Source organism: Mustelus asterias, unplaced genomic scaffold (assembly GCF_964213995.1).
Source record: "Mustelus asterias unplaced genomic scaffold, sMusAst1.hap1.1 HAP1_SCAFFOLD_1422, whole genome shotgun sequence".
In the NCBI taxonomy this organism is placed as follows: Eukaryota; Metazoa; Chordata; class Chondrichthyes; order Carcharhiniformes; family Triakidae; genus Mustelus; species Mustelus asterias.
The window spans coordinates 20020-33528 of NW_027591367.1; the positions used below are offsets into that span (position 1 = coordinate 20020).

At 46.5% G+C, this 13509-nt stretch overlaps 1 protein-coding gene across 1 annotated transcript in view; it reads right to left on the minus strand.

Moving 5' to 3' along the window:
- Positions 1–2161: 2161 nt before the first annotated feature.
- The window catches only part of LOC144488262 (complement C2-like), a 56407-nt gene continuing 45059 nt past the window's right edge, over positions 2162–13509 (minus strand). Inside the window, exons 11-13 of the mRNA XM_078206303.1 lie at positions 9300–9397; positions 4578–4692; positions 2162–2508 (exon numbers count right to left, since the gene is read on the minus strand). Coding sequence (XP_078062429.1) covers positions 2177–2508; positions 4578–4692; positions 9300–9397 — 545 coding nt within the window. The 3' untranslated portion in view covers positions 2162–2176. The remainder of the gene's footprint in view (positions 2509–4577; positions 4693–9299; positions 9398–13509) is intronic.

Below are 13509 nucleotides of genomic sequence, written 5' to 3' on the forward strand. Positions count from 1 at the left end.
CGTCCTGGAATGCCCCACCAGCAGAAGCATCCGCTCCACGTCAACTTTATCCATATCTTTCATCATCTTGTTCTGCCTTCAATTTGATCTCCCTTCATTGTTCTAATTTCCAGAGAGTATAGGCCTAAACTGTTCAATCTTTCTTCATACGATAAACCCCTCATCTCTGGAATCAATCCTCTGAACTGCCTCCAATGCCACTACATCTTTACTCAAATATGGGGACAAAAACTGTGCACAATACTCCAGGTGCAACCTCACCAATGCCTTGTATAGTTCCAACTTCCCTACCTTTATATTCTATTCCTTTAGCTATAAATGCCAACATTCAATTCACTTTCTTTATTATCTGTTGGACCTGCATACTAGTTTTCTGTAACTCATGAATGAGGACACCCAGATCCCACTGCACCAGAGTACCCTGAAGTCTCAAATGGTGTTCGGGAAACTGATGGGATTGAATGCAGATAAATCCCCAGGGCCTGAAAACCTACACCCCATAGTGCCTAAGGAAGTGGCCTTAGGAATAGTGGATGCATTGGTGGTCATTTTCCAAAATTCTATTGACTCTGGAGCAGTTCCACATTTGGAGTGTAGCAAATGTAACCCTACCGTTTCAAAGGGAGGTAGAGGGAAAACAGGCAATCACAGACCAGTAAGCCTGACGTCAGTAGTGGGGAAAATTGAGGGACGAAGTAGAAATGGTTGAAGGCTTCAGGTTTTTAGGGGTCCAGATCACTAACAACCTGTCCTGGTCCCCCCATGTCAACACTATAGTTAAAAAAGCCCACCAACGTCACTACTTTCTCAGAAGACAAAGGAAATTTGCCATGTCATCTACGACTCTCACCAACTTTTACAGATGCTCCATAGAAAGCATTCTTTCTGGTTGTATCACAGCTTGGTATGGCACCTGCACTGCCCAAGACCACAAGGAACTACAAAAGGTCGTGAATGAAGCCCAATCCATCACGCAAACCAGCCTCCCATCCATTGACTCTGTCTACACTTCCCGCTGCCTCGGCAAAGCAGCCAGCATAATTAAGGACTCCACGCATCCTGGACATTCTCTCTTCCACCTTCTCCCTTCGGGAAAAAGATACAAAAGTCTGAGGTCACGTACCAACCGACTCAAGAACAGCTTCTTCCCTGCTGCCATGACACTTTTGGACCTACCTTGCAGTAAGTCGATCTTTCTCTCCACTCTAGCTATGATTGTAACATGACATTCTGCACTCTCTCGTTTCCTTCTCTATGAACGGTATGCTTTGTCTGTATAATGCGCAAGAAACAAGACTTTTCACTGTATACTAATACATGTGACAAAAATAAATCAAATCAAATCAAAATTCGAGAATCCATTATCAAAGATATTTTAGCAAAACACTTGGGTAAAAAGTGGCAGGATTGGACAAAATCCGCATGGATTTATGAAAGGGAAACTATGCTTGAGAAATCTACCGGAATTCTTCAAGGATGTAACTAGTCGAGTTGATGCAGAGAGCTAGTGAATGTGGTTTATTTGGACTTTCAGAAGGCTTTCGACAAAGTCCCACATAAGAGATTAGTGTTTAAAATTAAAGCACATGGGATTCAGGGTGTATTGTGAGGGATAGAAAACTGGTTGGCAGACAGGAAACAAAGAGTAGGACTAAACGGGTCTTTTTCTAATTGGCAGGAAGTGACTGGTGCGGTACTTCACGGATCGGTGCTGGGACCTCAGCTATTCACAAAATATCTTCATAATTTAGATAAGGGCCCTGAATGTAATATCTCCAAATTTGCAGATGGCACAAAGCTGGGCGGGAGGGTGAGCTGTAAGGGGGATGCAGAGATCCTTCAATGTGATTTGGGCAAGTTGAGTGAGTCGCAAATGATTGGCAGATGCAGAATAATTTGGATAAGCGTGAGGTTATCCACTTTGGTAGCAAACACGGGAAGGCAGATTCCTATCGGAATGTCCACAAATTAGGAGAGAGGAACGTGCAACGAAACCTGGGTGTCCTCGTACACCAGTCAGTGAAGGTAAGCATGAGGAGCACCCGGAGAAAACCCACAGGAATAACGTGCAAACTCCACACAGACAATCACCCAAGGCCGGAATCAAACCCGGGGTCCCTGGTTATGTGAGGCCGCAGTGCTAACCACTGTGCTGCAATGGATGACACTGGCATGGTCACCACGACTTAGACCAGCTTTCCATTCCAGATGGTTTTTTAATTAAAATATAAATATTGCACCTCAGTATTATCAGCCACCCATGGTGGGATTTGTACCCGAGTGGTAACTTGAAGTTCGGAACGGCTGGTCCAGGGACGTTACCACTACATCCCAAAGGATGAAGATTCACTTGCCTGTTGGTGTCTTGAAAATCTATTGATTTGGTCAACTCAAGTAAAGCCACGTCGTAGTCATAAAACTGGGTGATATTCTCACTGAGCATCGCCCCCAAGTCAAACAGTGGATGGAGATGCTTCTTCTTGACTTTGAATGACTTGTTTTTAATGCCTGTGTAAATGGACCAGGAGAAAGAGAAGTCATTCTTTAAGGCTGAACTGTCTTGGAGCATTCCCCCACTTGCTTCCCTGCCTCTTGCCCTCCCGATTTCCATTGTTCCAATATTGACGGCACTAGCTGGGCCAGTATTTATTGCCCATTCCGAATTGCCCGAGGACAGTTGAGAGCCAAGCACATTGGCTCTGGAGTCACATGTAGGCCAGACTGGGCAAAGGATGGCAGATTTCCTTCCCTAAAGGACATTAGAATAGAATCAGAGAATCACTACACTGCAAAAGGAGGCCAGTCGGCCCATTGAGTCTGCACCGACCACAATCCCACCCAGGCCCTATCCTCACAACCCCATGCATTTACCCTAGCTAGTCCCGCTGACACTAAGGGGCAATTTAGCATGGCCAATCTACCTAGCCTGCACGTCTTTGGACTGTGGGACGAAACCGGAGCACCTGGAAGAAACCCACGCAGACACGGGGAGACAGTGACCCAAGCCGGGAATCGAACCCGGGTCCCTGGCGCTGTGAGGCGGCAGTGCGCCACCGTACTGCCCCCTAGTGAACCAGATGGGTTTTACTGACAATCGACAATGGTTTAATGGTCATCAGGAGATTCTGAATTCCAGATTTTTTTTATTGAATTCAAATCCCACCATCTGCCGTGACGGGATTCGAACTCGGGTCCCCAGAGCAAATTAGCTTAGTTTCTGGATTAATAGTTTAGCGTTGATGCCACTATGCCATTGCGTCCCTTTTGGCTGGCTAATACGAGAGGGTATCTAATTGAAACGAATAAAATTCTGACAGGGCTGGACTGACTGGATGCAGGAATGTTGTTTCCTCTGGCAGAGGGGGTCTCGAACAAAGGGTTACAGCCTCAAGGTATGAGACAGGCCATTTAGGACTGAGATGAGGGCAGAAGGTGGTGAATCTATGGAATTCTCTACCACAGAAGATCTGTGGCCAACTCACTGTACATTTGAGGAAATAAATTTCGAGACTGACAGTGCCAAGGGGTATGGGAAGAGTGCTGGAGTACGACTTTGAGATAGTGGGGCAGTCATGATCATAGTAAATGGTGGTGTAGACTCAAAGGGCTGAAAGGCCTACTCCTGTTCCGAGAACCAAAGACCCATAGAAAAGTTACAGGAGGAGGCCATTTGGCCCTCTCATCCATGCCAGCCCCAGGAGACCCAACAGCCCTTTCTAACCCCACCTTCCTGGCACAAGGCCCATAGCCCTGCAGCTTACAACATTTAAGATGCAGATCCTGGTGCTTTCTTTTAATTCATTCATGGGACATGGACGTCACTGGCTGGCTAGCATTTACTGTCCCTAGTTGTCCTTGAAACTGAGTAGCTTGCGAGGCCATTTCAGAGGCCAGTTGAGAGTCAACCACATTTCTCTGGAGTCGCGTGTAAGCCAGATCGGGTAAGTACGGCAGATTTCCTTCACTAAAGGACATTGGTGAGCCAGATGGGGTTTTCCCGACAATTGACAATGGTTTCATGGTCATCAGTCGATTCTTAATTCCAGATTTTTTTTATTGAATTCAAATTCCACCGTCTGCCATGGTGGGATTTGAACCCAGGTCCCCAGAACATTAGCTGAATTTCTGGATTAGTAGTCTAGCAATAATACCACTAGGCCAGTGCCTCCCCTAAAGAGTTTAGGGTCTCTGCCTCCACCACCAACTTGGGCAGTGAATTCCAGACACCCACCACCCTCTTCTGTTTCCAATGGTATTGAGGTGGTGTCTCATGCACCCCATCATCGTGGAAACTGGAGTTCCTTCCCTGGACAGATGATTGCTCTGGAGTAGAGATGGATGGCTTTCCTCAGCTCCTTTTATAGGACAATATTCCTGCGCATAATATTCACACTTGCCCATTAAAGGGTGATGGGAAAGGGCCCATTTCACATCCCACCCAATTTTCCTCTTGATTGTGGAAGGGATGCAAATCAAAGAATTGAATCTCCCGAGCCCACGGTCAACTTCACTGTAAAATAGTGAGGGAGCCCATCATGCATCTCAGCGAAGTCAAGTGAAGGCAAAGGAAGACTTACCGACAATCACCGTAATCTTGCTGATGTCCACTTCGGTCTTACCGTCCGTCAAGCAATGAGCGGCCGTCATCACCCAGCCGGGGGACACGATCGACCCAGTGCATCTTCCGGTACCCTGTGTGGAGAAGAGAGCCGGGTTCATTACTGTCCTCGATACCTGGTGTGGGGGGAAGAGTGGTGGCACAGTGGTTAGCAGTGCCGCTTCGCAGTGCCAGGGGCCCGGCCTCAGGTGACAGTCTGTCTAGAGTCAGCATGTTCTCTCTTGTGTCTGCGTGGGTTTCCTCCGGGTGCTCTGGTCTCCTCCCACAGTCCAAAGATGTGCGGGTTAGGTGGATTGGCCGTGCTAAATTGCCCCTTACTGTCAGTGGGATTAGCAGGGTAAATACATGGGGTTATGGGGATAGGACCTGGGTGGGATTGTTGTCCATGCAGGCTTGATGGGCCGAATGGCCTCTTTCTGCACTGTTGTGATCCTATTAAAAGCAACGCTCAAGGTGGGCAGGCTACCAGCCGCCCAGCGGGTCAGAGCACAGGCAGAGAAACCGGGGCTTCAGACCGTAGGAATGCAGGGCTGTCATAGAACAGAATCCCTGCAAACGCAGGAGGAGACCATTCGGCCCAATGAGCCTTCACCGACTCTCCGACAGAGCATCTCACCCAGGCTCCTATCCCTGTAACTCCACGGGATTACCCCACTAATCCCCCTAACCTGCACATCTTCGGACACTAAGGGGCAATTTAGCATGGCCAATCCACCTAAGCTGCACTTCACTGCATTGTGGGAGGAAACTAATGCGTTCACGGAGAGAAAGTGCAAACTCCACATAAATAGTCACCCGAGGCTGGATTTGAACCTGGGTCCCTAGTGCTGTGAGGAGCAGTGTTAACCACTGTGCCACCGTGCTTCCCCATCCCAGGTGGTGGAGCAGCATACGCAACCTTGAGGTGCTGGGAGAGAACACGGCAAATAGGAGCAGGAACAGATCATTTGGCCCCTCGGGCCTCAGCACAATCTTGACTGATCTTCCATTTCAACCCTAACTTCTCACTCAATCTCCATTCCCCAATCCTCAGGCTGATTCCTGGATGGCAGGTCTGTTATACGAGGAGAGACTATGTCGGTTAGGATTGTATTCACCGGAGTTTAAAAGAGTGAGAAGGTATCTCATTGAAACTTATAAAATTCTAACAGGGTTAGATGGGGTAGATTCAGAAAGAATGTTCCCAATGGTGGGGGAGTCCCGAACTTGGAGGTCATAGTTTGAGGATGAGGGGTAAACGTTTAAGTCCAAAGATGTGCGGGTTAGGTGGATTGGCCGTGCTAAATTGGCCCTAGTGTCTGGGGGATTAACAGGGTAAGTGTGTGGGGTTACGGAAATAGGGCCTGGGTGGGATTGTGGTCAGCATAGATTCGATGGGCCGAATGGCCTCCTTCTGCACTGTAGGGATTCTATGATGATGATTTTGAACTGAGGTGAGGAGGAATGTCTTCACCCAGATAGTGGTGAATGTGTGGAATTCACTACCACCGAACGTAGTTGAGGCCAAAATGTCTGATTTCAAGAAGAAATTAGATATAGATCTTGGGGTTGAAGGGATCAAGGGATATGGGAGGAAGGGGAGGAATCAGGATATTGAATTCGATGATCAGCCATGATCAAAATGAATGGCGGAACAGGCTCGAAGTGCCAGATGGCCTCCTCCTGCTTCTAGTTTCTATTTCTTTCCATCATCTTTTGTGACAAATGGGTGTTGCCCTCCATAGAACTGAGTGGCTTTCCAGGCCATTTCAGAGGGCAGTTAAGCGTCAGCCACATAGCTGTGGTTTTGGAGTCACATGTAGACTGGGTGAGCCGCTTTCTTGAACCACTGCAGTCCCTGAGGTGTAAGTACACTCACAGTGCTCTTGGGGAGGGCATTCCAGGCTTTTGACCCAGCGACAGTGAAGGAACGGCCGATATATTCCCAAATCAGGGTGACGGATGACTTGGAGAGTAAAGTCCAGGTGATTGTGTTCCCAGGTATCTGCTGCTTTTGTCCTTCTAGATGGTGGTGGCCATGGGTTTGGAAAGTGCTGCCCAAAGAACCTTGATGAGTTCCAGCAGTGCATCTTATAGATGATATACAGGCTGCCACTGTTCAGACTCCTAGTTATTGATTACAGCTCAGCCTTCAATGCCATGATTCCTATGAAACTCATCTCCAAACTCAGTTGCCTGGGCCTCGGCTCCTCCCTCTGCAACTGGATCCTGAACTTCCTAACCCACAGATCGCAATCAGTAAGGATAGGCAACAACACCTCCTCCACGATCATCCTCAACACCAGTGCCCCACAAGGCTGTGTTCTCAGCCTCCGATTAAATTCCTTATACACCTATGGCTGTTTAGCCAAATTCCCCTTAAACTCAATTTTCAAGTTTGTTGATGACACCACCGTAGTGGGTTGGATCTCAAACAATGACGAGACAGAGTACAGGAATAAGATAGAGAATCTGGTGAACTGGTGCGGCAGCAATAATCTCTCCCGCAATGTCAACAAAATGAAGGAGACAGTCATCGACTTCAGGAAGCATAGTGGAGAACATGTCTACATCAATGGGGACAAAGTAGAAATGGTCGAAAGCTTCAAGTTTTTAGGTGTCCAGATCACCAACAACCTGTCCTGGTCCCCCCCCATGCTGACACTATAGTTAAGAAAGCCCACCAACACCTCTACTTTCTCAGAAGACTAAAGGAATTTGGCATGTCAATGATGACGCTCACCAACTTTTACAGATGCGCCATAGAAAGCATTCTTTCTGGTTGTATCACAGCTTGGTCTGGCTCCTGCTCTGCCCAAGACCGCAAGAAACTACAAAGGGTCGTGAATGAAGCCCAATCCATCACGCAAACCAGCCTCCCATCCATTGACTCTGTCTACATTTCCTGCTGCCTCGGAAAAGCAGCCAGCATAATCAAGGACCCCACGCACCCCGGACATTCTCTTTTCCATCTTCTTCCGTCGGAAAAAAAATACAAAAGTCCGAGGTCACGAACCAACCAACTCAAGAACAGCTTCTTCCCTGCTGTTATCAGACTTTTGAGCTGTCCTTTCATACTAGTAAGCTCATCTTCCTCTTCACCCTACCTGTAACTGCAATACTGTATTCTGCACCCTCTCCTTTTCCTTCTCCCCTATGTATCATAGAATCAAAGAATAGAATTATCAAATCCCTCCAGTGGAGAAGAAGGCCATTCGGCCAATCGAGTCTGCACCAACCACAATCCTACCCAGGCCCGATCCCTATAACCCCCCATATTTACCCTACTAGCCCCCGTGGCACTAAGTGGCAATTTAGCAAGGCCAATCAACCTAACCCGCACATCTTTGGAGTGTGGGAGGAAACCGGAGTACCCGGAGGAAACATACGCAGACACGGGGAGAACGTGTAAACTCCACACAGTCACCCAAGCCGGGAATCGAACCCGGGTCCCTGGCGCTGTGAGGCAGCAGCGCTAACCGTTGTACCACCATGTCGCAATGTACTCTATGAATGGGATGTTTTGTCTGTATAGTTCAAGAAACAATACCTTTCACTGAATCCCAGTACAGTAAGTAGTCTCACAACACCAGGATAAAGTCCAACTGGTTTATTTGGTAGCACAAGCTTTCGGAGCACTGCTCCTTCATCAGGTCCATTCACCTGATGAAGGAGTAGCGCTCCGAAAGCTCGTGCTACCAAATAAACCTGTTGGACTTTAACCTGGTGTTGTGAGATTACTACCCCAGTCCAACGCTGACAACTCCACATCATGAATCCCAGTACATGTGACAATAAATCAAATCAATCAATTGATTTGCCAAGTTAAGATGGTCCCTTTCCCAATTGCATCAACAACTCGTCCTGCAAGAAAATTGATCCTCGGAATCTCTGTGATTGACTGCAAAACCTATTGATACCTTGATAACAAGGTGTGACCAACAATAATCTCTCCCTCAATGTCAACAAAACGAAGGAGATTGTCATCGACTTCAGGAAGTGCAGAGGAGAACATGCCCCTGTCTACTTCAATGAGGATGAAGTAGAAACAGTCGAAAGATTCAAGTTTTTAGGTCCTGGTCACCCCATGCCGACACTATATTTAAGAAAGCCCACCAACGCCTCTACTTTCTCAGAAAACTAAGGAAATTTGGCATGTCAGCTACGACTCTCACCAATTTTTACAGATGCACCATAGAAAGCATTCTTTCTGGTTGTATCACAGCTTGGTATGGCTCCTACTCTGAACAAACCCGCAAGAAACTACGAAAGGTTGTGAATGTAGCCCAATCCATCATGCAAACCAGCTTCCCATCCATTGATTCTGTCTACACTTCCCGCTGCCTCAGAAAAGCAGCCAGCATAATCAAGGACCCCATGCACCCGGGACATTCTCTCTTCCACCTTCTCCCATCGGGAAAAAGACACAAAAGTCTGAGGTCACGTACCAACCGACTCAAGAACAGCTTCTTCCCTGCAGCAGTCAGACGTTTGAATGGACCTACCTTGCAGTAAGTTGATCTTTCTCTACACACTAGTTATGACTGTAACACCGCATTCTGTACTGCCTCGCTTCTCTATGAATGGTATGCTTTGTCTGCATAACGCGCAAGAAACAATACTTTTCACTGTATACTGATACATGTGACAATAATAAATCAAATAACAATCTCCGACCTTTGCGATTAAGTGTAAAACATACCACCATTTCCAAGCTAGTGTGCCAAGGGTATCGATTTCGGAAGTCAGCATCAGGAGTTTCATCAGCAACCCCACAAAGGTCACCAATTGTGGTGAAGTCTAGAAGAACGCAGAAAAGCAGCAGACATTGATATAACATTCAACAGGACAAGATTAGCAATGATGCTTGCTAAGAAGCCACAGACAAAACAGTCAGAGGAAGCAGCACAACCCAACAGTAATTTGTGTTCAACCATCATTGTAACCAACACAGAAACTCGGAGCATGGGGAGGCCATTCAGCCCAATGAGCCTGTCTCCGCCATTCAACATGGGGACGGCATGATGGCACAGTGGTTAGCACTGATGCCTCACAGCGCCAGGGAACTGGGTTCGATTCCTGGCTCGGGTCACTGTCTGTGTGGAGTTTGCACGTTCTCCCCAGTGTCCGCGTGGGTTTCCTCCGGGTGCTCCGGTTCCCTGCCACAGTCCAAAGATGTGCTGGTTAGGTGGATTGGCTGTGCTTAATTGCCCCTTAGTGTTACAGGACACTCGCTAGGGTAAATGCATGGGGTTATGGGGATAGAGCCTGGGTGGGATTGCGGTCAGTGCAGACTCAATGGGCCAAATGGCCTCCTTGTGTACTGTAGCGATTCAATTAAATGATCATGGCTGATCCTTTATCTCTCGATATTCTCCCCAAACCCCTTTTACACTCTTAAAATCGATTTGTTTCTTAAATATACAGGTTTTTGCTTCTTAAATATACACTCTTCAGAGTGAAGACATTTCTCCTCTTCTCAGTCCTAAATGGCCTGTCCGATATCTTGAGACTGTGACCCCTTGTTCGAGAGCCCCTTCCCCAGCCGGAGGAAGCAACATCGCTGCATCCAGTCTGTCCAGCCCTGTCAGAATATTATCATTACAATGAGAGCCCCCCTCACTCTTGTAAATTCCAGTGAATTTCGGCTCAGCTGACCCAATCTCTCCTCGTATGCCAACCTTGCCATCCCAGGAATCGGCCTGGCGAACATTCACTGCATTCTTCGTAAGGCAAGTACATGCTTTCCCACACACAGACACATTGTACTCCTGATATGGTCTCACCAAGTGCCTTGTACAGCTGCAGTAAGACATCATTGCTCCTGTACTCAAGACCTCTTGCAATGAAAGCCATGTAACACTTGCCTTCCCAACTGTTTGCTGTACGTGCATGCTGGGTTTGGGTGACTGCTGTACCAGGTCCCTTTGTATGTCAACACTTTCAAAACTATCACCAGGGAACTAAGACTCCAGCAGGCTCTTTCCCCATTCAAAGTGGATAACAACATCAGCCTTGTATTGGCCACTCACTCAACTTGTGTAAATCACTGTGAAGCAATGCAACATCCTTCTCAGCATTTACATCCACAACAGATTTTGTGGTAACTTCCATTAACTCGAACTCACATTTCACACAACCCAAAAGTAAAAGGAGCTCAACAGTCACCAAAACCAATCATTATTCACCACAGAGTCATCCGGTACCATCAGGAATCAGTAATCAATCATCCTGTATCCATCAGTGATCAATCATCCTGGACCCATAATAATCAATCATCCTGGACCCATCAATAATCAATCATCCTGTACCCATCAGTGATCAATCATCCTGGACCCATCAGTGATCAATCATCCTGGACCCATCAGTGATCAATCATCCTGGACCCATCAGTGATCAATCATCCTGGACCCATCAGTGATCAATCATCCTGTACCCATCAATAATCAATCATCCTGGACCCATCAATAATCAATCATCCTGGACCCATCAATAATCAATCATCCTGGACCCATCAGTAATCAATCATCCTGGACCCATCAGTAATCAATCATCCTGGACCCATCAGTGATCAATCATCCTGGACCCATCAGTGATCAATCATCCTGGACCCATCAATAATCAATCATCCTGGACCCATCAATAATCAATCATCCTGGACCCATCAATAATCAATCATCCTGGACCCATCAATAATCAATCATCCTGTACCCATCAATAATCAATCATCCTGGACCCATCAGTAATCAATCATCCTGGACCCATCAGTGATCAATCATCCTGGACCCATCAGTGATCAATCATCCTGGACCCATCAGTGATCAATCATCCTGGACCCATCAGTAATCAATCATCCTGTACCCATCAGTAATCAATCATCCTGGACCCATCAATAATCAATCATCCCGGACCCATCAGTGATCAATCTTCCTGGACCCATCAATAATCAATCATCCTGGACCCATCAGTAATCAATCATCCTGGACCCATCAATAATCAATCATCCTGGACCCATCAATAATCAATCATCCTGTACCCATCAGTGATCAATCATCCTGTACCCATCAGTAATCAATCATCCTGTACCCATCAGTGATCAATCATCCTGGACCCATCAGTGATCAATCATCCTGGACCCATCAGTAATCAATCATCCTGGACCCATCAATAATCAATCATCCTGGACCCATCAATAATCAATCATCCTGGACCCATCAGTAATCAATCATCCTGGACCCATCAATAATCAATCATCCTGGACCCATCAGTAATCAATCATCCTGGACCCATCAGTGATTAATCATCCTGTACCCATCAATAATCAATCATCCTGTACCCATCAGTAATCAATCATCCTGTACCCATCAGTAATCAATCATCCTGGACCCATCAGTAATCAATCATCCTGGACCCATCAATAATCAATCATCCTGGACCCATCAATAATCAATCATCCTGGACCCATCAATAATCAATCATCCTGGACCCATCAATAATCAATCATCCTGTACCCATCAATAATCAATCATCCTGGACCCATCAATAATCAATCATCCTGGACCCATCAATAATCAATCATCCTGGACCCATCAATAATCAATCATCCTGTACCCATCAATAATCAATCATCCTGGACCCATCAGTAATCAATCATCCTGGACCCATCAGTGATCAATCATCCTGGACCCATCAGTGATCAATCATCCTGGACCCATCAGTGATCAATCATCCTGGACCCATCAGTAATCAATCATCCTGGACCCATCAGTGATCAATCATCCTGGACCCATCAGTGATCAATCATCCTGGACCCATCAATAATCAATCATCCTGTACCCATCAGTGATCAATCATCCTGGCCCCATCAATAATCAATCTTCCTGGACCCATCAGTAATCAATCATCCTGGACCCATCAGTAATCAATCATCCTGGACCCATCAGTGATCAATCATCCTGGACCCATCAGTGATCAATCATCCTGGAGCCATCAATAATCAATCATCCTGTACCCATCAGTGATCAATCATCCTGGCCCCATCAATAATCAATCATCCTGGACCCATCAATAATCAATCATCCTGGACCCATCAGTAATCAATCATCCTGGACCCATCAGTGATCAATCATCCTGGACCTATCAGTGATCAATCATCCTGGACCCATCAGTAATCAATCATCCTGTACCCATCAGTGATCAATCATCCTGGCCCCATCAATAATCAATCATCCTGGACCCACCAGTAATCAATCATCCTGGACCCATCAGTGATCAATCATCCTGGACCCATCAGTGATCAATCATCCTGGACCCATCAGTGATCAATCATCCTGGACCCATCAGTGATCAATCATCCTGGACCCATCAGTGATCAATCATCCTGGACCCATCAGTGATCAATCATCCTGGACCCATCAGTAATCAATCATCCTGTACCCATCAATAATCAATCATCCTGTACCCATCAGTAATCAATCATCCTGGACCTATCAGTGATCAATCATCCTGTACCCATCAATAATCCTGTACCCATCAGTAATCAATCATCCTGTACCCATCAGTGATCAATCATCCTGGACCCATCAATAATCAATCATCCTGTACCCATCAGTGATCAATCATCCTGGACCCATCAGTAATCAATCATCCTGTACCCATCAGTGATCAATCATCCTGGACCCATCAACAATCAATCATCCTGTACCCATCAGTAATCAATCATCCTGTACCCATCAGTGATCAATCATCCTGGACCCATCAGTGATCAATCATCCTGGACCCATCAGTGATCAATCATCCTGGACCCATCAGTAATCAATCATCCTGTACCCATCAGTGATCAATCATCCTGGACCCATCAGTAATCAATCATCCTGTACCCATCAGTGATCAATCATCCTGGACCCATCAAT